This window comes from Stigmatopora argus, chromosome 13 (assembly GCF_051989625.1).
Source record: "Stigmatopora argus isolate UIUO_Sarg chromosome 13, RoL_Sarg_1.0, whole genome shotgun sequence".
Classification (NCBI taxonomy): domain Eukaryota; kingdom Metazoa; phylum Chordata; class Actinopteri; order Syngnathiformes; family Syngnathidae; genus Stigmatopora; species Stigmatopora argus.
The window spans coordinates 5892009-5915126 of record NC_135399.1 but is presented as its reverse complement, the minus strand read 5'-3'; the positions used below and the strand labels follow the sequence as shown (position 1 = coordinate 5915126).

At 43.0% G+C, this 23118-nt stretch overlaps 3 protein-coding genes across 4 annotated transcripts in view; 2 read left to right on the top strand and 1 right to left on the bottom strand.

The window, feature by feature from the left end:
* The first annotated feature begins 212 nt into the window (after positions 1 to 212).
* Positions 213 to 2229, top strand: gja5a (gap junction protein, alpha 5a). Its single transcript, XM_077617036.1, has one exon. The coding sequence runs from the start codon at positions 213 to 215 to the stop codon at positions 1173 to 1175; it is 963 nt and encodes a 320-aa protein (XP_077473162.1). The 3' UTR covers positions 1176 to 2229.
* Positions 2230 to 3659: 1430 nt separating this feature from the next.
* acp6 (acid phosphatase 6, lysophosphatidic) lies at positions 3660 to 11878 on the top strand. The gene is made up of 11 exons (XM_077617603.1): positions 3660 to 3826; positions 5117 to 5294; positions 5358 to 5486; positions 6174 to 6304; positions 6385 to 6464; positions 7334 to 7421; positions 8400 to 8532; positions 8623 to 8723; positions 8805 to 8897; positions 9799 to 9964; positions 10768 to 11878. The coding sequence occupies exons 2-11, from the start codon at positions 5124 to 5126 to the stop codon at positions 10900 to 10902; spliced, it is 1227 nt and encodes a 408-aa protein (XP_077473729.1). The 5' UTR covers positions 3660 to 3826; positions 5117 to 5123; the 3' UTR covers positions 10903 to 11878.
* Positions 11879 to 13382: 1504 nt separating this feature from the next.
* Positions 13383 to 23118, bottom strand: part of bcl9 (BCL9 transcription coactivator) — a 48431-nt gene continuing 38695 nt past the window's right edge. For both annotated transcript variants that reach the window (XM_077616677.1, XM_077616678.1), the window contains exons 8-10: positions 19788 to 21969; positions 16711 to 16983; positions 13383 to 15696 (exon numbers count right to left, since the gene is read on the bottom strand). In XM_077616677.1, coding sequence (XP_077472803.1) covers positions 14654 to 15696; positions 16711 to 16983; positions 19788 to 21969 — 3498 coding nt within the window. In that variant the 3' untranslated portion in view covers positions 13383 to 14653. The remainder of the gene's footprint in view (positions 15697 to 16710; positions 16984 to 19787; positions 21970 to 23118) is intronic.

The window sequence follows — 23118 nt, the reverse complement described above, 5'->3', positions numbered from 1 at the left end:
CCTAGTTTTATGTTCCGAAGGCACATTTACAGCTAAATTGTTCAGCCCATAGTAAAATAACATTCATATTAGTTGACATATCGCAAAAATAATGGTTGGAGGTAGGCCTGGTCCTAAGGCGGCCATTTTGAAGGCCCAAACATGGTTCCTGAAACGCTCTCCCCGCTTCTCATCTCGCCCATCAGGCGGCGGTTGGTCGTCAGTGAGCCGCGATGGGCGACTGGAGCCTGCTGGGGAACGTCCTGGAGGAGGTCCAGGAGCACTCCACGTCGGTGGGCAAGGTGTGGCTGACGGTTCTCTTCATCTTCCGCATCTTGGTCCTGGGCACGGCAGCAGAGTCGTCGTGGGGTGACGAGCAGAGCGACTTCCTGTGCGACACGCAGCAGCCCGGCTGCACCAACGTCTGCTACGACCGCGCCTTCCCCATCGCTCACATCCGATATTGGGTGCTGCAGATCGTCTTTGTCTCCACGCCGTCCCTCATCTACATGGGCCACGCCGTGCACGCCGTGCGTGCCGAGGAGAAGCGACGGCGACGCTTCGAGGAGGAGCACCCGGACGGATCGGAGGAGGTCGAAAAGGAGCGCCTGCGACAGAACGAGGCCCGTCCACGCCTGCGAGGTCCGCTTTTGCACACGTACGTCCTCAGCATTCTCATCCGCACCACGATGGAGGTCATCTTCGTCGCCGTTCAATACATGATCTACGGGGTGTTCCTCAAGGCGCTCTACCTGTGTACGGCCTCGCCCTGTCCCAATCCGGTCAACTGCTACATGTCGCGGCCCACCGAGAAGAATATTTTCATTGTTTTTATGTTAGTTGTAGCTGCCGTGTCATTAGCACTGTCAGTGTTGGAGCTCTACTACTTGGGTTGGAAGAGCATGAGGGAATGTGTACGACAGAGGGTCTCCGTTAAAGCACCGCCGAACTCGAACCAGCCACCGATCGATCCCCCGTTGGCTCCGCCTCCCGACTTCAGCCGCTGTGTGCCCTCCGTTCCCTACAGCGACCGCATGGCGCTGCAGCAGAACTCGGCCAACATGGCGGCCGAGCGCCACCGCAGCGACCTGGAGAACGATGAGGATTTTTTGCATAGGTATGACCAAGACAAGCGACGTCTCAGCAAGTACAGCGGAAGCAGTGGGCGGAGCCGACCGGATGACCTGGCCATTTAACAGGACCGCCTTTGAACGCAACACGAATCATAATAGACGCCTGAATATTGTTTATTAGGAACACATTTGGTACCAAAAATGTGTTTTTACATCCATTGACCGTGTTAGATGCCCAATCTATTTGGACCACAGGGTAATTGATAGCGATATAATTCCACTCCATTTGAACTGTGAAGGGTGGGAGCGATGCTTAAGTTTGGACGTCTATTGCAGTCAATTGCACTAAATAATTGAATAAAGACAACCTTTGCAGAAAACACAATCAAAATGCCAAAAAAACCAAATCTTTCACCATTTCAAACACTTCCAGGTGTCTTAAAAAGATGTCTCGAATTATAATTAACATTTCTCCCCCAGAAAACTTGGTTGTTGAGAAGACATGATTTTAGAAGAAAAAAAACTTTTTTTTTAAATAAGAGAACATTATGATAGTATTGTCAAACAAATGTTTCACCAAACAATTGAAATGTGGTTTTAAAAAAAACACTTTTTTGTGTGATTGTTTTAGTCTAGTGGGCCGCCGGGCTTACAAAAAAATGGGGGAGGGGTTTCTATTGATTTATATACCCCTGTAGGCATTGTTGTCGTTTCATTTTACACTAAAGGAATGGACAATCACTCAATAGATATGATTGCTGTATTTGTATACCACACAAGCAGTTCAAATGTCAATTTCCCCTAAAACGACCCATTAAAGACCACAATACTTTCGGTCAACAACTTAAAAAACTATCATCATCACCACCTTAATACATATGTTCCTCCAATGCTCATTTTGGCCAACAGTTTTTGTTGAGCTGACATTGAAAGGATTCCCAATACCATAGTAGTACCACCAGTCAGTTTCATGTCCCAATAGATAGCTAGTTGGACCTTTCTGGCAACCACAAGTGAGTAATGCACTCAAAATAATTGGAAATAGAAACAAAAATTAACACAAAACACAGGAATAACAACTGACTTAATATATAAACATCTTATAAGTAAATATAGTCAGAAGTATTAATAAAATACATCATGAAACATTTCTATATTTGAGCAAAAATATGCATACACCACAAAATAAATTGAGTGTATTGAGTATTTAAATAGGCAAAAGATGACAGCGTGGCTGCGATTTTGTGACATCAGTTAAAAGTACCAACATACATAGTGAAAAAAAACTTGAGTTTACATTTAGAAATTGAGTAGAAGGTTACGTTTCCTTTTTTTTTGGTTTTAATATCAAGGAGATACACCAAAAAAGAAAAAAAATAAGATGACAAGACTTGGGTTGCCAGATGGAAAGTCAAGCTGTGTTTTCATACCAATGTTGCATTTCAATCAGAAAAGACTGGCTAACAAACTATATATTAGGGTTGGAATTGATCATGTGAACATAAGGCATGTAGTCTACAACCTATGTTTATTACAAACTAGGGCCCAAAGTGAAATCAGAGATTTGTTTCTTATACATTTTTCATGTTTCAAATCATGGCTGGAATTCTGCATTTCAAATTTTGCTTGTAGTAAAACAGTGAGGTCATTTTAGAGCACCTCATTGTTGTGGGCGATGTCAAGAGGATATATTTACCCACTTAAATATGTGGTTTTGTGCATTCGCAATGAAGACACTGGACAAAGTAGAGTTCTTATTTTAAAAAAAGAGTTTAATAGAACTATTTCATGAAGAGTTGACCATTGATCAGATGTGGTTTCAGTGCATTCAGTTTATTATATACATGTTGTATCCAAATTTCAAAGACAATCAGTTTGCATTTTCAGGGAATTGTTGTTGTGCTCTCAATAACTGTGAAGTTAGCAAAAAGGTGAAGTGCCTTAAAATGAGATGTATACATTTGAAAAGAAAGAAAACGATGAAAATTCTCATGGGAGTGCCTGTCGTATTTTAATATATGGCCACTAGGTGGCAACATTGCACTTGTTACGTTTCTCTCTCTTTTTTGTTTGGATGGAAATGGTTTGCCACTATGCAATTACTTGTTGTACCTAGATTACTATTTCTTCTTGTATTCTATTTTTTTCTTTTACCAAAACCAGGTTTGGACTATTAAATTCATTAGCTCGTTGGAAGAAAGGCTTCAATAAAACTTAAGATTTCGTACGCAACAAAAGCAACAATTTCTTCATCCTATCATGTATATGCACATGCGTTTCTATTTGTATGTACTATTTGCTCTATTTTCCCCAATAAATGATCTGTTAAAAGTGTGTAATATCTTTATTAACCAGTAGAGGGCAGACACACTATTGAAGAAGCGCCCTTCTGCCCCCTCGAAATACTATAGAAGAAGTCATAGGTTCACTAAAACATGTTTACAAAAATGCTGTATAAAACAAATAGTAATAAAAATATAAATATTATAAATAAATATATCATAATAATTATGAGAATAAATGGCCATTCGTGAAACGATAAGTTAATTGCCATACAGTAGACTGCTTTTTCACAATATATCCTTACTCTCGTCAAATACGAACGTGACTACGGCACACACCTGATGGGAAATGTAGTCCCGCCCCCTTCGAGTGCGGCACGCCGATAAGCTCCACGTTCCATTTGCTTCGATGTCCTGACTTCAACCGGCAGCTCGAGTGTCTTTTGGACTAAGACCGAAAACCGAGTATTATTTTGGCCTGTTACTTCTCGTGTAAGTTGTCGCTTTAATGAAACAAACGTCTCTCTTTTTTTGGTGTTATCATTGCTCGCTAGCTGTCGTATCATTATCATTTCCTGCTGCAAAAGAATAGAACCTGACATCACATGTCTGGGGAGTAGTTGGCCTACTCCAAACTATCTCCTATTGTAACAAAAAAAATGACCGTTCAGCTTCTACACTTAACATTAACGCCAAATATAGTAGTTAAATGCTAACGCCTCTACTCGAGGTTTTACACAGGTTCCTCTGTTACGACAGAATCGTTGACTACGCTTGCGACGTAACCCGATTTTTTGCGTAAGTTCCTAACAACAGCTAAATAAATAAGAACATTTTTTAGTTATTTTTTTGTTTTGTAGAAAAACCGAACAGTCCATTACTATTACTATAAGAATTTGAAACGAGTAAATAAATATTTCGTCTGGTAAACCGAGGATTTGACTTGACTTGAACTCATTGGTTGCCATTGACGGCGCTATACGTCCAAGTCATTTGACGCGGGAGGCCTGACGGTGACTATTCGCAGACCAAACAAATTTAAATTCACAGCAGAAGGGCGAAAACTTGGGTAACTTAACTTAACTTCCTTATTACCTATCTATTTATATCTAAAATGCCTTTCCTATTTCTGCATCCTCACCCTCTTGCTACAGTGACAACGAAATTTCCAGAATACGGGATGAATAAAGTTATCCAATCCAATCCAACGTGGGTTAAAAAAACTGAACTGTTACAAAATTCTGCAATAACTCATTTTAGTCTTGTCACATTATTTACATTACCCTTATGGAGAACAAATGTAGTGGTACCTCTACTTACGAAATGAATTGTTTTCAGAACCTGTTTTGTAACTTGGATTTTTAGTAAGTATAGCGTTTAACATGTAAATACTATAGTTCGTTCCACTCTTTAAAAAAAAACTAAACCCTTTTAAAAATAACCCCAATTTTGTATGAATGGATGTGAGAAACGAAAATGATGAAAAAAATATTTATTAGTGAATTAAAATGAATAATAAACATGCAAAAGCATTTTCTATTTGTGCAGGTGCATAAGTGTAAGGAAGAAGCTAATGTTAAGAAACAGACAAAGCAGACAACAGGCACATAAACACAAATCTGATCAACAACAACAACAAAAAATAATAATTTTTAATCATTTTTATTAATGTTTTTCTGTTTTTTTTGTTTTTTCACATTGGGGAGATTGTCAAGCAGAACCCAAGGCTACTGTGCCCATTTCAAAATAAATGCTATAAATTGATGCTACTCTCTTGTGCAGAACGGCCATGAGGAAAATTTGGACTAAAGTGGGCGTCTTTGGCACCGTGTCCATCGCTTTGGGTTCGGTCTGGTGGTGGAGGCAAAGGAACGTCTCGCAGTATGAGCTCAAACTTGTCCAGGTTCTGTTCCGGCATGGCGCTCGCACGCCGCTGAGCTCCATCCCTGATGTGTTGGAGGTAAAATGTCATAATTGCCATGGCTGCATATTTTTATTTTAATGCATTTTTTTCCTGTGGAAGGCGCAATGGGTGCCCAGCCTCTTGGAGCCTCCCCCTCACACGCACATTAACTATGTGGTGACAAATTTGGACGGGGGGCGCAGACCTTCATCTCCATTGGAAGACGGCTACAGGAAGAAGAAACTGAGCGTGAGTAGCTGTTTTAGGCACGTTTGAGAAACATGTTGGTTTCGCTTTTTTTTTCGTGTCAAGCTTTTGGAGGACCAGGAGTGTCATTCATGAAATTTGTTCAGTTTTTATTTCACCCCATTTTTTTCCAGTTTTAATGTGTTCATTTCAGTTTGTATTCTTTTCCCCCACCCTTAATAATCTCTTGCAAAATATGTTACATTTTATTGATTTCATTTTTTTGTCAATTAGCACTTATTCTGATTATTTAAAAAAATGTAATTTCAAAATTGATGCCAATTTGTCCTTAAGTAATTTTTATGTATAATACTTTGTACTTCGTTAGTCCAGTATGTATTTCTATTTTTCTTGGTATATTTCAAATATTATTTTCACATTTATTTCACATTTCGAGACATCTCTCTCCTTATATTTATATATTTGTGTGTATGTGTATTACAACATACATACAGATTTTTAAAATTCATTTTCATATATATTTCACCTTTTTTATTTATTTCAATATTTATATATTTCACGATTAATTTGGATGTTGATGTATTTATTTCAGTTTTATTTATTTGTATTGAGTTATTTCATACACTGATTCATTCCAATTTCCTTTTTTTCTTGATTTCATTTTGACTGCTGGTCTTGCACACCAGTAGTGTTGCTTAACTTGGTGTTTGTCGCCCACCATATTATCAGGGCGGCGTGTTTGCCGGTCAGCTGACCACTTTGGGCATGCAGCAGCTGTACGAGCTCGGAGAGCGTTTGAGGAGAAAATACGTCGAGGAACTTCCATTCCTCAGTGATACCTTCTGTTCTGACGAGGTCTAGTAAGTGGATTGGAGAGAGATGCCAATATTTTAATGCAAGCAGTGAAATCAATTTGTTGTGTTGTTTTGTTTTCTGGAAGTGTGCGCTCGACCAACATTGTAAGAACCATCGAGTCTGCTAGGTGTTTGGTGGCGGGTCTTTTCCAGCAAAAACAGAAAGGTAACCTTACTACAGACGCACCCCTACTTACGAACATTCGAGTTACGAACAACGGTACATACGAACATGTCTGCGCATATGGCATATGTCGAAAAATGTTCGGAAAGACATGCTGTAAGTTAGATTTTGTATTGCGTGCCTTTTTCCGAGTAGTGCTTCTTTCCGCCGCTATTACCGACGCCTGGCGCTGTGAGAGCTTACCCAGCATCCACCTTCCTCTGCCCAGTTCGTTGCAGTGCGTAAGTGCGTGAACGTATCTCCAGTGCGCAAAGAACTTTTTTCATTTTTATCATTAAATATCTCGTGCATTATTCAATATGGTTGGTGAAAACCGAAAGGCTTCTAGTGAGGGTGGTAGTGCAAGGAAGAGGCAAGCCATTTCATTTGAAACGAAAGTGGCAATAATAAAGAAGCTTGATGCGGGTGAGAAAATGGTGTGCGTTGCACGGGCATACAACTTGAATCGTTCGACCGTCGGTACCATTTATAAACAAAACTGTGCAATTGTCGTTAGATCGCTTCTTTCGGCCAGTTTCTAGTAAATCTCTCTCTCTCTAACATACGTAGTATGTATACAGTACTGTACGTATTCTCTCCATTTTATTAAATGTTTTTTTTTTTCAGTACAAACCAATGCAGGTTACTTATACAAGCCTTAAACATACAAATGCACTTATATAAACCTTCAATATACTTATATAGGCCTTAAACATAAATTATAATACAAAATATAGCACTGAAGCAACTTACGAACAAATTAACCTAACGAACAATCGCTTGGAACGTAACTCGTTCGTAAGTAGGGGAGCGTCTGTATTCTTTTTTTTCACACAATTTTCCCCCCCACTTTATTTCTATTCCTCATGCAGAAACAGTTCCCATATTAACCACCGACGTGGAGTCAGAAATCCTTTACCCCAATTACCACGGATGCCGGCTGCTCAGAATGCTAAGCAGGTTTGTTAGCCTGACAAGGCAGCCTGTTTTTCTGTGGTTTGGGCTGGTTTTCAAAATGGATGCTAGCGGTAGGCCGAACAAACACACACTAAGGGGCCGTTTACACCATAAAAACTATTCCAGAAAGAACCAATCGTTTACACAGTCACAAGGTTTTAGGGGAAAAAGTAAAACTTTTCAAAACTCCTTCCAATGTGGAAGTCTTAACAATGCTACACCCTTTCGTGGATGACACAGAATTGTTTTGGGTGACAACTGACTTCTGTACTCCGGAACACTAGGTGGCGACAATGCTGCCATATACATTTAACAACGGACCAGTGGCCAAGTGGTTAGCACGTCAGCCACACAGTTCTGGGATCAAAGGCTGATCCCAGGTGGGTCCTCCTGTGGAGTTGGATCTGGTTTCAGCACCATCGATGGCTAATGGCTCAAACCAATCAAAATAGAAATAAAAATGCACGTCCAGCCCCGTCCATCAATGGCAGCCAATGACAGTACAGTAATCCCTCAAAGATTGCGGTTAATGTAGACAAGACATGGCCCCGATAATAAAAAAATCACGAAGTAGGGTCACCCCTATTATAACTGTTTTTTTCCCGCCATTGCTGAGTCCTAGTAGCAAGAGTGGCTTCCACTTAGTGTGGATTTTCACATTTTTATAAACTAAATAAAAAAATAGCGGAAAAAAAATTGTAGTGAAGACGCGATAATCGAGGGATTACTGTAGTTGGATGCTGGAAAAGGGCCATGGGACCCTCATTGTCAAGTATACTGGGAAAAAGACGAGAACGTGCCCCTTCATGGCGCACCACGAAGTCCCCTGGCGGGTCCCTCCGGATCGGAAATACAACCGAAACCACAAAAGACTACTACTACTACTACTACTACTGTTGACTTCCATGTATCTCGTACATGGCCAAAGTCAGGCTGCTAAACAAAATAGGAATTTGGTCTGTCAACTGTTTTTGCTGTTAGCCCACGATTCAAAGAAGTGAGCCTCCTGCCGGATTTGGCGGCCGACCTCAAGAGCATCAGAAGCGATCTGGGAATTAAGGACAAATCGGAGGTCGACTTCATACTCATCAGGGACGACATGGTTGCCAGACAGGTCAGTCTTTGCGCTTTTGCAAAGTCTTCCAATTTGAAAGCTGTCTCGATTGTAAGAGTACTAAGATAGGGAGTGCATTTTGATTGTCAGGCTCACGGCCTGCCGTGCCCGCCCGCGCTTTCCACGTGGACGAAGCGAGTGGAGCAACGGGCCGTGGAGGTGATGTTTCACTGCTACCAACCCAGCAATCGGTGAGGCGTTGTGACACTTTGACTGCTTTCGACTCTTAAGGGCAGAGTGACGCAAGAGTTTTTTTTGTGCGTGTGTGACAGGGAGAACTTGCAGTTGTGCGTGGGACCTCTGCTTCATACTTTCTTACTGAACATGGATGAGAAACTACAAGGCACCTCATCAGAGCCCAACAGGTTAAGTCATCGCTTGCGACTAACGGTGCTCGGCATCCTATCCATCTGAAGTGGGAGGGTGGCAGCTAACCCTCCCGCTTTAAATGGATTGGACGTCCAGATGAGACACTCGTTTCAGAGTTTTATTTCACAGCAGAAGGATGAATGGACATTCATCATTGTCAGTTTTGTTTTAATTCTACTTTCCTATTTTAATGTTTTCGTGTTATTTAATTTTTTAGCTCCTATTTTGATTGATTGATTTCGACACGTACGTATTTGTTTCATTTTTTAAACCTTCACTGTATTTGAATTGAATGCTTTTATTGTCATTATATAAGTATAGTGAGATTTCAAGCTTCACCACAAAGTGCATGAAAAACAACAACTAACAAACAGGCAAATACTTAATCAATAAATAAGTCATAATGAATAAGTAAATAATTAGGGAAGTTCACAAATAACAAATATTAATTTTTTTATATTTTATTTTCAATTTTATGTTTTGACATTTCCACGCTCATTTTTTTGGGTGTAAATTTCATTTTTGGATTTCAATTAATTGATTTTCACAATTTCTTTTTTCAACATCGATATTCAATTTTTTTAATATTTCTATATTTTACATTTGATTCAATTCAATTGTTTTAATGTTATCACACAGACAACAAAACTTGTACTCCATTCGGTGCCACCCTCCCACTTCAAATAGTTTGGATGTCTATGATAGAACTAGTTTTAATTAACAGAGATTAATGATAACATTAATTATTGATTAATGATATTAATAATAATAATTAATGATGACCTGACAGCATTTATGATCGTCAATGGCACTAAACAAAAGTTGAGATTTAATTCATGGTCGCAACAGAAATTGTATCACAAGTCTTTACTTGTGGACTTTTTCTTTGTCAAACAGGAAGTTGTTCCTGTACTCCGCCCACGACACCACACTAATCCCGTGCCTGATGGCGTTGGGTATCTTTGACATGAAATGGCCACCGTACGCCGCTGACATCACGCTGGAGCTCCACCAGCACCGACGCACCAAAGAGCCTTTTGTCAAAGTCTCCTACATGGGAAAGGTAAGAAAATGTCATTAAATAGCTTACCATTTTAGTATTTGCGTTACCAAGCATTTCCGTCTTTTAGTTATTTAAAATGTATTCACATTTAAAAAAAAAAAATGTATTTCCATTTTTATTTAGCCAATTTCCCTTTTTTCCCATTGAATTTTGCCAAACTTTAATAACAAAAATAGAAACATATTTACTTACATACTGAAATTTGTGAAATAGGTATTGATTTAGGCAGCCCCGGTCTCCGATTGGTTAGTTGGGATCGTGGGTTCGATCCCAGGTCGGTTCTTCTGGGTTTGCGTGGGTTTTCTCTGGGTACTCTTTCCTTCCACAGCCTAAAAACTTGCATTCTATGCTGGTTGAACACTTTAAATTGTCCCTAGGTGTGAGAGTGAATGGTTGTCTGTCTCCTTCTGCCCAGGCCTGGTCCGGTCCCCATAGTTAGTGGGATTGGCTCCAGCACCCCCACGCAACCCTTCTGAAGATAATAAGCGAACCCATTGATTTAATTTTGGCACTCCAGCAGTTGTTGGTGATAACCCAATACAGCAATCCCTCGAATATCGCGATTAATGTAGACCAGACATGGCCGTGATAATCAAAAAATCACTAAGTAAGTTCACCCCTATTATAACTAGCTTTTTTTTCTTCAGGGCCGAGTCCCAGTAGCAAGAGTGGCTTCCGCTTATGAGTTTGTGTGGATTTTCACAGTTTTATGAACTTAAAAAAATGATAATAGCTGAAAAAAAAAATCACAAAGTGAATTCGCGATAGTTGAGGGAAGACCTAAGTGCATTCGTTTTCTCCAGGAGCAACGAATTCCGGGCTGCAGTGGACTCTACTGCCCCCTGGAGGAGTTCCAGAAGGCTCTTTCAGCGTGCTCGCTTGACACTGATCTTTATCAGTCGCTTTGCAACAGCACAGGCGACAGGTTGAAACGCTAAAGACAAACTATATTATTGCTGGCTTGATATGGTTTTGCTGACAAACCAAAAAATGTCACTTCATTCCTCTGGGAAAAATTATTTTATGCACAAATTAAGCAAAGTCTATTGTAAGGAATAAAATCTGTGCCACCAGAAATTGAATTTTTGTGAGCCTCAAAATTCAAAAAAAAAACCTGATGGTGTAGGGGTTCACTCGCCCGAATTCGGTGCTGGTGGCAGTATGATTGAGTGTGAATGGTCGTCTGTCTGTGTGCCCTATGGCTGACTGGCGACCAGTCTAGGGCGTAGTCTGCCTTTCGCCTGAAGTCAGTGGGGATGGATTGATAGATGATTGCCAGGACATCTGATTAAAATTAAATTGGAGTCGATTGCGTTTCCCTGGTTACCTATACCAGTGTTTCCCAACCACTGTGCCACAGCACATTGGTGTGTCATGGGAAGTTGCAATAAGTTATACAATTTAAAATTCAGAGGAAAATTTAATGAATATAATGAGATTAAAATTGAACTATTACAAGGTTAAAATCACGGTAAAAACAGGAAAAACTTAAATCTCATAATATTACGACTTTTTCCCCTCCCAATATTACTTCAACCACCTGACATTACAAAAAGAGCCATTTTGTGCTCACACAGGAAAACCAAACAGCTTCCGGTTTACTTAACATAAAACTAAGCAACAAAATGACTTTAATCTCATAATATTATGATTTGAATCTTGTTATAGTACAATCTATGGTTTCATATTTCAATTTTAACCTCGTAATAGTTTGATTTTAATCTCTTAATATTGGAATTTCTTTCTTGTATTATTACAATGTATGACTTGTAATTTCCCACGGCAGATATTTTGCATCTGAGTTTTAATCCTGAAAACTAGTGTTAAAAATTCAAATTCTGGTGGCACTTTCATACCATTGCAGTGTCTTCATATAATCAACAATAGAATTATAATTATAATAGAACAATAGAATTGGTGTTAATATTATTTAACTCATTGGTTGCCATTATCGGTGAAAGCTATCCACTACATTAGGACTGGGAGGGTCTTGTTGCTAGCCGTACCAGTTCAAATAAATTGGACCCTAAATGTCGCCAATGAAAAAAAAAAATTGAATACTAAAATTTTTAGTTTTTTTTTTTTTAAACAGACCACCTGAAAGAAGTACCCTACAAATTGGACTTTAAAAAAAAATCATTTCAATCTTTTCGGTCTGAAAATATTCTGATACCATTATTTTCACTTCCTCTGCATGATATGATATAATTTTTTTTTATTTGTTTTGTCTGGTTGGTATTATGTTGAAAAATGGTATTTAGCTGCCACTGTGTTTCAGTACTCGAAAACTACATGCCATCTAAAGTTGTCACCAAAGGTTTTAAGGCGGCGAGAAACAATAAGAGTACATTTAGCTTTGGCGTGCTTTTAATACTCACCGAAACCAATCCTAGGTATCGGTCCAAAATCATAAAAACACGCACCTACCACCTGCTACTTTTACACCTCACATACAAGTCATTCCTGTCACTTTTTTGGCCCCAAAAAACCACAAAAACGAGTACAGACGCTCCCTACTTACGAACGAGTTACGTTCCGAGCGATTGTTCGTAAGGTGAATTTGTTCGTAAGTTGCTCAGTGCTATATTTTGTATTATAATTTATGTTTAAGGTCTATATAAGTATATTGAAGGTTTATATAAGTATGTTTAAGGCTTGTATAAGTAACACAGTATGTACATGTACGTAATAAGATAAATAAAATGAAGTTTAACTTACTTTTGGAAGATGTACTCGATGCTTAAGGAGATGATGGAGGAGGAGGAGGAAGAGGAGGATTTTATATCATGAGAGGGTCTTCGTCGTCGCTGGAATGGGCTTCAAAAGTTACTTCCTCCTCCGTAACTTCAATGTAGGAAGAAGTTCAGGGTCGAGGAGAAGATGAGGGTTGATGAGTATCTTCCTTTGAGGATTTACTAGAAACTGACCGAAAGAAGCGATCTAACGACGATTGCACAGGTTTCTTCTTTTTTTCATCATAAATGATGAGGTAGCACTGTATGTCATCATTCAATTGATTTGCAACCTTTGTGCAACGTTCAATATTTGGGTCTTGCTGCTCGAAGAGTGCGATGGCTTTATCTATGGGCGAAAACCCCTCAGCCAAGAGTTTCGTCTCGAAATTCTTCATGGGGACAGGCGTTTCTTCCTCCTCCTCCTCCTGGACATGTTGCTGAGCCTCCTCCCTCTCACAGCGCCAAGCGTCGGTATTGGCGGCGGAAAGAAGCACTACTCGGAAAAAGGCGCGCAATACAAAATCGAACTTACAGCATCTCTTTCCGAACATTTCTTCGACATATGCCATTTGTGCAGACATGTTCTTATGTACCGTTGTTCGTAAGTAGGGGAGTGTCTGTACTTTGAGTCTAAAAATGAGGCAAAAGGAATCTTTGGCAAGTCACGCAACGGACCACCTGAATATACCAAAACAATATCTTTTATTTGTAGTCCATCACCACAGCCCTGGTAGACTATTTGCACCAAAGCCAACGGAGAAACACATGACAAGCTTATACAACAGAGAAAAAGAGAGAGGAAGTCAACTGGATGGTAAAAAGCAGCGTGCGCAAAACATCGCTTTTCATACGGTTACACCAGATCTAGCTAACTCTAGTTCTATGTTACCTGGCATACCACCGTTCATAGCCGACTCCACCGTCGAAGGAAATGTGGCGGGGGGATTATTGCTGTGGGAATGATTCACCCAGAGTCAACAAGAGAGCCGCAAAACAACTAAACTTGAAAAACAGGAACAAGAACACACGTAGCACGTCTGGGTATTAGCGATCTGACTAAGGAAGTCGTGGAAATTTTGGAGCTTGCGAGCTTTTGTGTGATTAAAATGAAAAATAAAAAGCCGCTTTCGGAGGCGGTCCACGTTTGTGCTTTTTCTTTTTTTGTCATTTTTTTTCCTTAATAATACTATCATCTTAATGAGGTCATAGTTTGGTTTGTTATACACTGGAGTTACAAAGGAAATTAAAATAGACTAATATTCAAATAGCCCACCAATGGTAAACAGTACAGTATTTTTTGTTTTGAAGTCGTTGGCGGCCATTTCGACGGGAGTAGACGTCCAACCCGTTGGGATTTGTCCGCTGGATTGGACGTCTATACGCGTCAGTGGAAGCCAAAGAGTTAAGAGTCGAGGTCACTGAAAGAATGCCTACGCGCACACGCAGACCTGCGCACACATACACACACTCACATGTATATACTGTACAGAAACAGTCAAAAACAATGGAGACAAAATGGAGTTCCCACCCAAGTCCTCACAAAGCACATTTTTCTCTATCCCGTCTGTTCAATCCTGTTCCATACCGCGTTATTTTGTTGTTGTTGTTGTTGTTGTTCATGATCCGGAGAAGGGAAAATAAAGGATTGACATATAGTTAAACATCTCCAAGGTTGTTGTCCATCTCCACCTATACCCCCCAAAACACAAAAAGTTTGTTCGTTTTTTTTTTTGTCTTTTTTTTGGCGAAACCAATGCACAACAATTCCATACATTCTAAAGTTCGTAAGTCAAAATTGTTCTTGTGGCAAAAAGTACTCCGACGTCGATTGGGTAAAAGGTTCCGTTGATTCCAGGGTACATCCATGACTCGTGTTTAGGATAATACTTCCTCAATTAGCCTCCCGCATAGAAAGATGTCTTACAGGGTTCCGGAACATTCCAGAAATTCCGCATTAGAACATTCCAGGGCCCGGACTGAAGCCCATGTCCATATCGCGTGGCCTCATCTGCCCCCCCATCATCATCGTCGTCTGTTGCGGGGGGCCGCCCATGCCCTGCAGTGACATCATCATGTTAGGGGAGCCACCGGGACCGGGGTGGGCCATCTGCCGGCCCTGCATCATCCCCCCGGGACCGCCCGGAGACATCATCCGGGGCTGGTGGCCCATCATCCCTTGGCCCATGAACCCCGGTGGGCGCATGGAGTTGTGGCCCGGGTTGCCTATAGCCATGTCTTGGGGGCCCATGCCCCCGCCGGGTCCCCCCGGGATCCCTCCCATCCCCTGCATGGGTATCCCCATCCTCGGTGGGCCGTCGCCCATCATGGCTTGCATGGGGAAGCCAGCGGGGTGCGGCGGTTTGCCTCCGGGGTTGTCGCCCCCCCCTCGGGGGAAGTAGGACAGAGTCTGGCTGGGTTTTTCGGACGGGATGATCCTGGACAGGTCAAACTCGGGAATGCCGGAGGCCCCCGGCCGCATCACCTCGTGAAGGTCCGCCTCGCTGAAGCCGCCTTGCATGTTGTTGAACTCGGGCCCCCCGGGGTTATTCGGCTTGCACATGACCCCGTCTGGCCCGGCACCGTGTGGCATGTTGCCCATCCGTCCTCCCATGGGCCCTCCTTCTCCCTGGAAGCCCATGGGGTGCCCGGGGAACCCTTGGTGCCCCGGCCCGTTGTGCGGCGAGAAGGGGCCCGGCTGGGACGGGGACTGAGTGAGAGGGTAGCCCTGGTTTCGGTGGGGGTAACCCAGACGTCCCTGCGCCATCATTGCGGGGTTGGCCATTCCGGGGTCTTGCGGGTTTGCCGGGATCATCATGCCGTGAGGTATCATACCGGGGCCCATGTTGGGGGCGTTGGGAGAGGGCATTTGAGGGGGCATGCCATGAGAAAGGGGCTGGGATCCCATCGGATTCATGCCTAGGGGGCTGAGTGCTGGCATGGGTCCCGAGTTCACAGGTCCCATCATGCGGGGATTGCCTTGGTGGTTCATTGGCATACCTAAAAACAGACAGAAAATTAATGTACTGTACTGCAGATGTGGAAAAACTTCACTTTAGTGGTCCAGGAATGCAGACTCTAGTCATCTATTCATTCCAGTAATGACAATTTAAACCCTCTTCCACTAGAGGGCAGAATTTACATAGTGAACCTGTCAGTACAGTAATACCATGCCATACGAGTGCCCCAACAAAAGAGAAATTTGATATATAAGAGGAAAATTCTGAGCAACATTTTTGCCTTGAGATAGGAGGATACCAGATGGTTCCTGATGCGGCCGTCCGAGTGTCTGTCTTTCTCGCCGCATCTCCCTCGCGTAAAGATATCTACGTACAGGTTGCATTTTTTTTTTACCGGAGATAGCGTGAGAGTCGATAATCTGTGAGAAAGCCAGCGGAATCTACATGGACTTGAAATAAAAGCAAGCATCTGAAAAAGACACCAGCGAAACCAACATTTAGTTCTGAGGCATGGACAATCAGGAAGATCCGCCTCAAACGCCGCAGTGTAATACATTAACAACATCTTTGCCTCGGTTATCGCACAAGAAGGTTTAAATTTACTGTAACGTAAGATTAAAACGTATTTTTAAGTGTGTGTATAGTAATCTAAGTTCATTTCAGTTAAATTTAAAGTTTATGTTACCATCAAGTCTCTCCTGTCATATCTCTCTCTCGTCCACGTTAAGCCGCTAACGTCTGTACTGAATGATATCACATTTTAGTATTGAAGATCATAACATCTAGACAGGTATTTGTTAGTAGGTGGTGAATTAGAAACAATAAAAAGATGTTTTTCCATTGTAAATTCTGTTTGATTGTGTACTTTTGGAGAGTGCGGATGGGTAAATTTGTATTTAGTTTAAAAAAAATGGAGTAAATTGACATACGAGCTCGGTCCCGGAACGCATTAAACTCGTATCTCAAGGTATTACTATAAAGTTTATCTCCTATGAAACAGGCGCTTGGGCTCAGTAACCAGTTGGGAAACGCAGTTGTCCTAATGCAACGTTACCATTGTTGTTGACTGAAGGCAGATTCGGAGAGCGCGCCGGCGGCGAGTCGTCATCGGAGCTGGCGACAGTCTTGATGGCGTCGTGGTAGAGGGGCGTGGAGCTGGGCATGGCGAACTTTGACATGCGTGACATCATGATGGACAACGGGTTCTGGGAGAGCGTGGGCTCAGGCGGGATGGTGTAAGGGCTGCCCGACGGCACGTTTCCTGGCAGGGACATCGGGCCAGTCGGTGCGCCGGACGAAGGCGGAGCAGAGGCGGGGCCGTTGCCACCTGCAAGGTGGCAGATACAGAAACGGAAATCAAACTTTGAAATGTGCTGGTGCGCTATTTTTACGCGCAGTACACCGTACGGCCACAAGGCGGAGACAGCGAACTGTGCATCCGTGTTGTGTCTTGGGTAGAAAATGGATAAGTCTCGATAGTACTAGTATTCAGATACAGTCATACCTCTACTTACGAATGCCGCTAGGTACGAAATTTTCAGGTTACAAATTTTTGTCTATGCAAATGAGTGACTCGAGATATGAAAAAGATCCAAGTTATGAAATCCCCCAAAAGTAAATGCACTTCCTTATCCGTTATTTTATTTTGAAAAGATTGTCGAGGATGCATTGATTCTCACTTTAGAACAAGGGTGTCAGACTCGTGTTGGTTCGCGGGCCGAATTAACGTCAACTCGATTTCATGTGGGCCGGATCATTTTAGATATAATATTTAGGTATTTTTTTTATAAATGGATTATAAGAACTGGATTACAAGCCCTGAATATTCCGTTGTTTATAGATCTAAAACAATGTTTATTTTAGCTTTTTAAAAATATATTTTTAGATTTTACAAAATGATTTTTGAACTAAAAACAGAAAAAAATGGATTAAAAAAATATAATTATTGATTTAAAAGGGGGAAAATCAGGAAATTTAATATACATCTATACTCTTCATTTTAATTTGATCCTAAAACAGAAAGTTGGCACTCATTATTTACTTTCCCGGTCCACACAAAATGATGCGGCGGGCCAGATTTGGCCCCCAGCCCGCCACTTTGACACGTGCTTTAGAACATCGCTACCCTCTGCTGGGCTCTCATTGGCTGTCACACAGCAACCACTATCCATGTTTCAAGATTCTCTCTTACTAAACCGGCTAAATGCTCCCCTTGTTAATGATTGCAATTCCCATTATTAAGCAATTGAAAACCGTAAAAATGCAAAGCCCCATTATAGCAGCTGCGGAGGGAACTATTTCATGCTTGTCATTCATTTTAAGACATTAATAAATCATTTTCTTATAATTTTCTCTCATCTTTGTTTTTCACCTTTCCTACAAAATCGGGACACTGGCCAATTTAAAGGGTTTAGTTGGCAGTTGTGTGAGGACAGTGGAACAAATTAGAGAATTTACATATAAAGTACTGCTCTACTTACGAAAAAGTTCTGGAAGCAATAATTTCATAAGTAGAGGTATGACTGAACTGTCTTTTTATACATTGAAGACTCAATTGGATCATTTATATAAAATGTATCGCAGTCAAAAAGTTACAACGGGGGCGTCAAACGTACAGTAGGTCGGAAGCGGCCTGCAAAGTACGACGAGGCAAATTGAACCTCCTAGTTCAATTTGCCTGGCACAAGCACGTTGTAGCTCATTTATACTATACATACAGAAAGAATCCCATGCTTTTAATTTAACATTGGCACAGTAAAACCGAAAATTGTGAGTTGTGTAATAGAGTGCATGGTCTACTGCACTTTGCAAAGTTTTGTGTCCGCACTCACATTCATCATTTATTCGCCCTCTCCTAGTCAAAATGACGCTGTCAATGGCAGCAATGAGTTAGTTATCAAGGAAGTGACCCAAAAGTGCACCAAATCAACAGAAAGTGACATGAAGCCAACAGGAAGTAACTGGGAAATGCCCCAAAAGCAACAAACGACCAATGGACAAGAAGCAGCTGAAAAAAAAAGCTAAAAAAAATCCAACATTTACAAGAAATGACCCATAAGTACCCTAAAATGGCAGAGAAGTAAGGAAAATTTAACTCATTTCCTGCCACTGTCATTGAAAGTGGGAGGACTGGTTGTGGGTGCCATTGACAGTGCTGCACATCCAATTCATTTTGAACGGGAAGAGCGAAAAAATGTTTTTGGCGGTTCATTCATGGCGAACACGTGGCTCCCGGCCAAAATGAATCTTTGCTTCTTATCATATTTTGTATATACCGTGGCTCATTAAGCTTGGTACACTGGAAGCACGGCAGCAGACAAAAAGGCCATGCAGAAAGTTATTAACACTGCCCAGAAGATTGTCGGCTGCTCTCTGCCCTCACTGGCAGACATTGCCAGCCCTCGTTACCTCAGCAGAGCCAGGAACATCATCGGGGACCCATACCACCCTGGTCACAATCTGTTCCAGCTGCTGCCCTCTGGCAGACGCTATAGGCCCCACAAAGTACGGACAAATAGGCTTAAGGAGAGTTTTTTCCCCACATCCATCAGGACTCTGAACTTGCGGTAACACAACACACAATCCCTTCTGTGTAATAACTTCAGGGTGAGGTAATATGAAAAGATGTTTGGGCGATGATCTGCCTCCTACTGGCTGACTGAAGGTAAGTGAAAGACAGTGAGAGGTAAGTGATCCGCTCGGGGGGTGATGCGATGTATCCATAACGGCAGAATGCCAAATTACGAGTCCGAAATGATCACTTATTTGGGTCTTTTGGCGAGAAAGCGCACCTTATGGAGAAGCACTACCAATTTCGTCATACGCAGATTGTGGGTGTGATGACAATTAGGCTTTTGTTGTTGATAATGACGACAGGGCCTATGTCCGATTATTATTATTATATATTTGCCTCGTTGCATGTTTGTCTTATTTATATTGTCGCTTAAAACGCACCCAAATTCATCAGGGTTCATTTTTATAAGGGGAAAAAAGTGTTATGGTGAATAATATAGTTTTGTGTGCATGTCTGTTTCGGTGTGGCTCTTTGAATCTCAGTTTAAAATGTTTGCTCATTGTGTCTAACTTGTTCGCCACCCCTGCTTTAAGGTAAATAATAAATGCGTACTATACCTTGCTCCATGTTGCCCATCATGTTTGGTGAGGTGAGACTAAGAGGGGGCTTGCCACCTTGTTGGGGTACTCCAGGACTCTGCATGGGTGGCTTTGGTGAGGAAGCCCATCCCGGCGATGGATTGGGAAGTGAAGGAGACCTCATATGAACGGGGGAGGCTCCCGCCGAACCCATCATGGAGTGCGGCGACTTCATCGGCGCCGACGACGAGGGCACCGGAGGGCCCTGGGGACCGGTGGGACCCGTGAGCATGCCGGCCAGCTGGGACGGCGTCTGAGGCGATTTGAGGTTTCCGGAGGGAGAGCCCATCATGGGAGACTGCACCTGCCTCAGAGGTGGGGATTTGAGTGGGTTGACGCTGGGGGAGTTGCCTCCGCCCCCTTGGACATTCAGATCTGCTGGCTTTCGCCCTCTTTGGCCCTGCTGAGGACCGGCATTAGGGGGGAGGTGGTTCATGCGACCGTTGCCGCCCGTCGGTGTGGCTCTGTGCTCCGGGCCGAACGCTTGCTCCCCGTGTGGGCCTCTCATTCCTCCGGGGCCCCCTGGAAAAGGTCGACCGGGACCCATCGGAAATTCTCCGGGTTGCGGCTGCTCGGCGAAGGGAGGACCTTGCATTCCCCTACCTTGCGCAGCCATGGCTTCCATGGGGGGGCCTCCTCTCATTCTCATGATCTCATCTGGACTTAAGGTCATCGGAGGATCTCGTAGCTTGGAAGGGTGCATGTGAGGCCCAGGACCGGGCCCCATGCCGAACTCGGGGCCCATTTCTCGACCCCCCATTCCCTGGAGCCTGGATGACGGGCTCATGGGACCGTCGCCGGGCATTCTCGGAAACATCCCCATGCTGTTACCAGGTTCCATTCCACCTCTTTGGTGACCCATCATCCTTTGCATGTCCATCATCATGCCGGGGGGTAGGCCCTTCTCGCCCATACCTTGGTGGAACATTGCCTCTTGGACCGCTTGAGGGTTTGGAAAGCGCTCCCCTCTACCACCGGGGCCAGAAAACATGGTGCCCGGACCTCCGGGAAACCCTCGGGGATCTCCCATACGTGGCGGCATGTCGTCAGGCCACCCCATTCCAGGCCGCGGGTGTCCTTCCATGTCTGGATTGATCATTCCCGTGAAGCCGGGCATCCTTTGCAAGTGGGAGGACATGCCCCTCGGGCCAGGGCCAGGAACGGGGCCGGGACCCATACCCATGCGTTCTGGATAAGGGTCTTGCGGACCACTCGGTCCTCCCCACATTTCTCCTGGACCCATCTGATAGGGTGGTGGAGGTCCTCGTATCATGCCGCGTGGACCGTGGGGGTGCATCATCATGTCCGGAGGAAGAGGTCGGTGTTGCATTTCCTGCTTTTTCCGCTTCTCCTCATAAAACTCTTGCTGCAACTTCAACCACGCTACTTGTTCCGGGGTCATTTGATCACCGTCTCCGCATCCGCCAGGTCCCCCCATGTGAGGACCCATTTCGTCCTGTGGAAAAGGAGGCATGTCTCTGGGAACGTGCGGCGGTCCGAAGGGGGGGCCTTGCGGGCGAGGTCCTCCCGGCCCGCCCGGCGGTCCGAGGCTTTGAGATTGAGCCATCATGGCCTGCAAAGGGCCGGGCTCCGACCTCCGAGGAGGGCCGTCGGGGCCTCCGTCGTGGGGCCCGCCGTGGGATTGCGGAGGTCCGGGGGGCGGCGCGTCACGGTCGTCTGGAAAAAGCATGCGTTGGATGTCTCGCAACGTCTGAAGTGAACGCTGGCGATGCTCCAACTGCTCTTGGGATAGACCTTCCGTGTTGGCCTCCATGTTTAGAAGCTCTTGAGCTAGCTGTTGCTGCTGTTGTTGGGGTGTCAAACCCGGCCCCCCGGGCCCCACGCCCGGACCTATTTCGCCCGCTGTCGCAGCATTGAGGCCTGCCTCGGGTTGGCTCAGGGGTGTCTGGTCAACTGGGCCGCCGCTGTTGTTGTTGGGGCTCGCGCCAGGGAGATTTTTGGATTCAATAGTTGTGCTCGACGAACCGTCCTGTGGAATAACGCCGGACTGGCTTCCAGGGTTTGCCGACTGGGGCGGGGTTGGCTCCGCCATGCCCGGTAAGGACGGCTTGGATCCGGGTTGGTGGCTCTGATCTTGGCCATGGGACGGCGTCTGTTGAGAAGGCTTGGAGTCACTTCGGAGGGCGTTTGCTGCATTGTTCTTTAACAAAATGAAGGAATAAAACATTAGAACAAAGAACTGAATATGTTTAAATGTGACATGTCAAATATTAAACTAGGGGTGCACCAATCACAATTTTCTGACTGATACATAGATGTTTTTAAATGCCTGACCTGCTGATATTGATTTTTGCCAATCCCAATTTTTTCACGCACCATTAATATTCCAATCAGTCTTGTTTTAATGTAAAAACACTGAGCATTACCTTAGATAACAGGTATGTTTTTAAACTGCTAATGAAGTAGTTCTCAAAAAAAATAAAAAGTGGAAAGTTAAAAAAAAATCTTTCCAAACTAATAAATTCTTATTTCCTTTACTACAAATAATGCAGCCGTATTTTGCAAATTTCAAAAACAAAATCACACTGTTGAAGGAAATTGAGAAATATATTTTCCGGAGAAGAGAACTGCTAAATTTCATCAAGTCTCCTATTTTTTGCATCTTAATTCCTTTTAATGCCAGGACCATTTCAATGCTAGCCAGATCTAAGTGTTCACACAAAAAGGTACTGCATTTACTCGCATATAAGCCGCACCCATAAAAATCGCTGAATTTTACAATTTCTTGCCTATAAGCCGCCCCCTGATTCACAATTTCTACCTCCATTATTCATGGTTTTAATAGGGAGTACAAATGTGTTACTTTGAAGGGAAAATCATCACATGTCGTATTTCTGAGATACTGTATGAATCAAAAGCACATTATTAGGGTCAATATCATAAGGAATTAATTCATCAGTAATGGTTGTTTTCTTACTGCAAAACAGAAAATAAATAACAAATAGTAAGTGTTACTTGGCCGACATCTACTGTGAAAAAGAGTACAGACGCTCCCCTACTTACGAACGCAATTGGTTCCGAGCGATTGTTCATAAGTTGAATTTGTTTGTAAGTTGATTCAGTGCTATATTTTGTATTATAATTTATATTTAAGGCCGATATAAGTATATTGAAGGTTTATATAAGTGCATTTGTATGTTTAAGGCTTGTATAAGTAACACGCATTGGTTTGTACTGAAAAAAAAACATTTAATAAAATGGAGAGAATATGTACAGTACTGGAGAGAGAGAGAGAGAGAGAGAGAGAGAGAGAGATTTATGTATTAGAAACTGGCCAAAAGAAGCGACC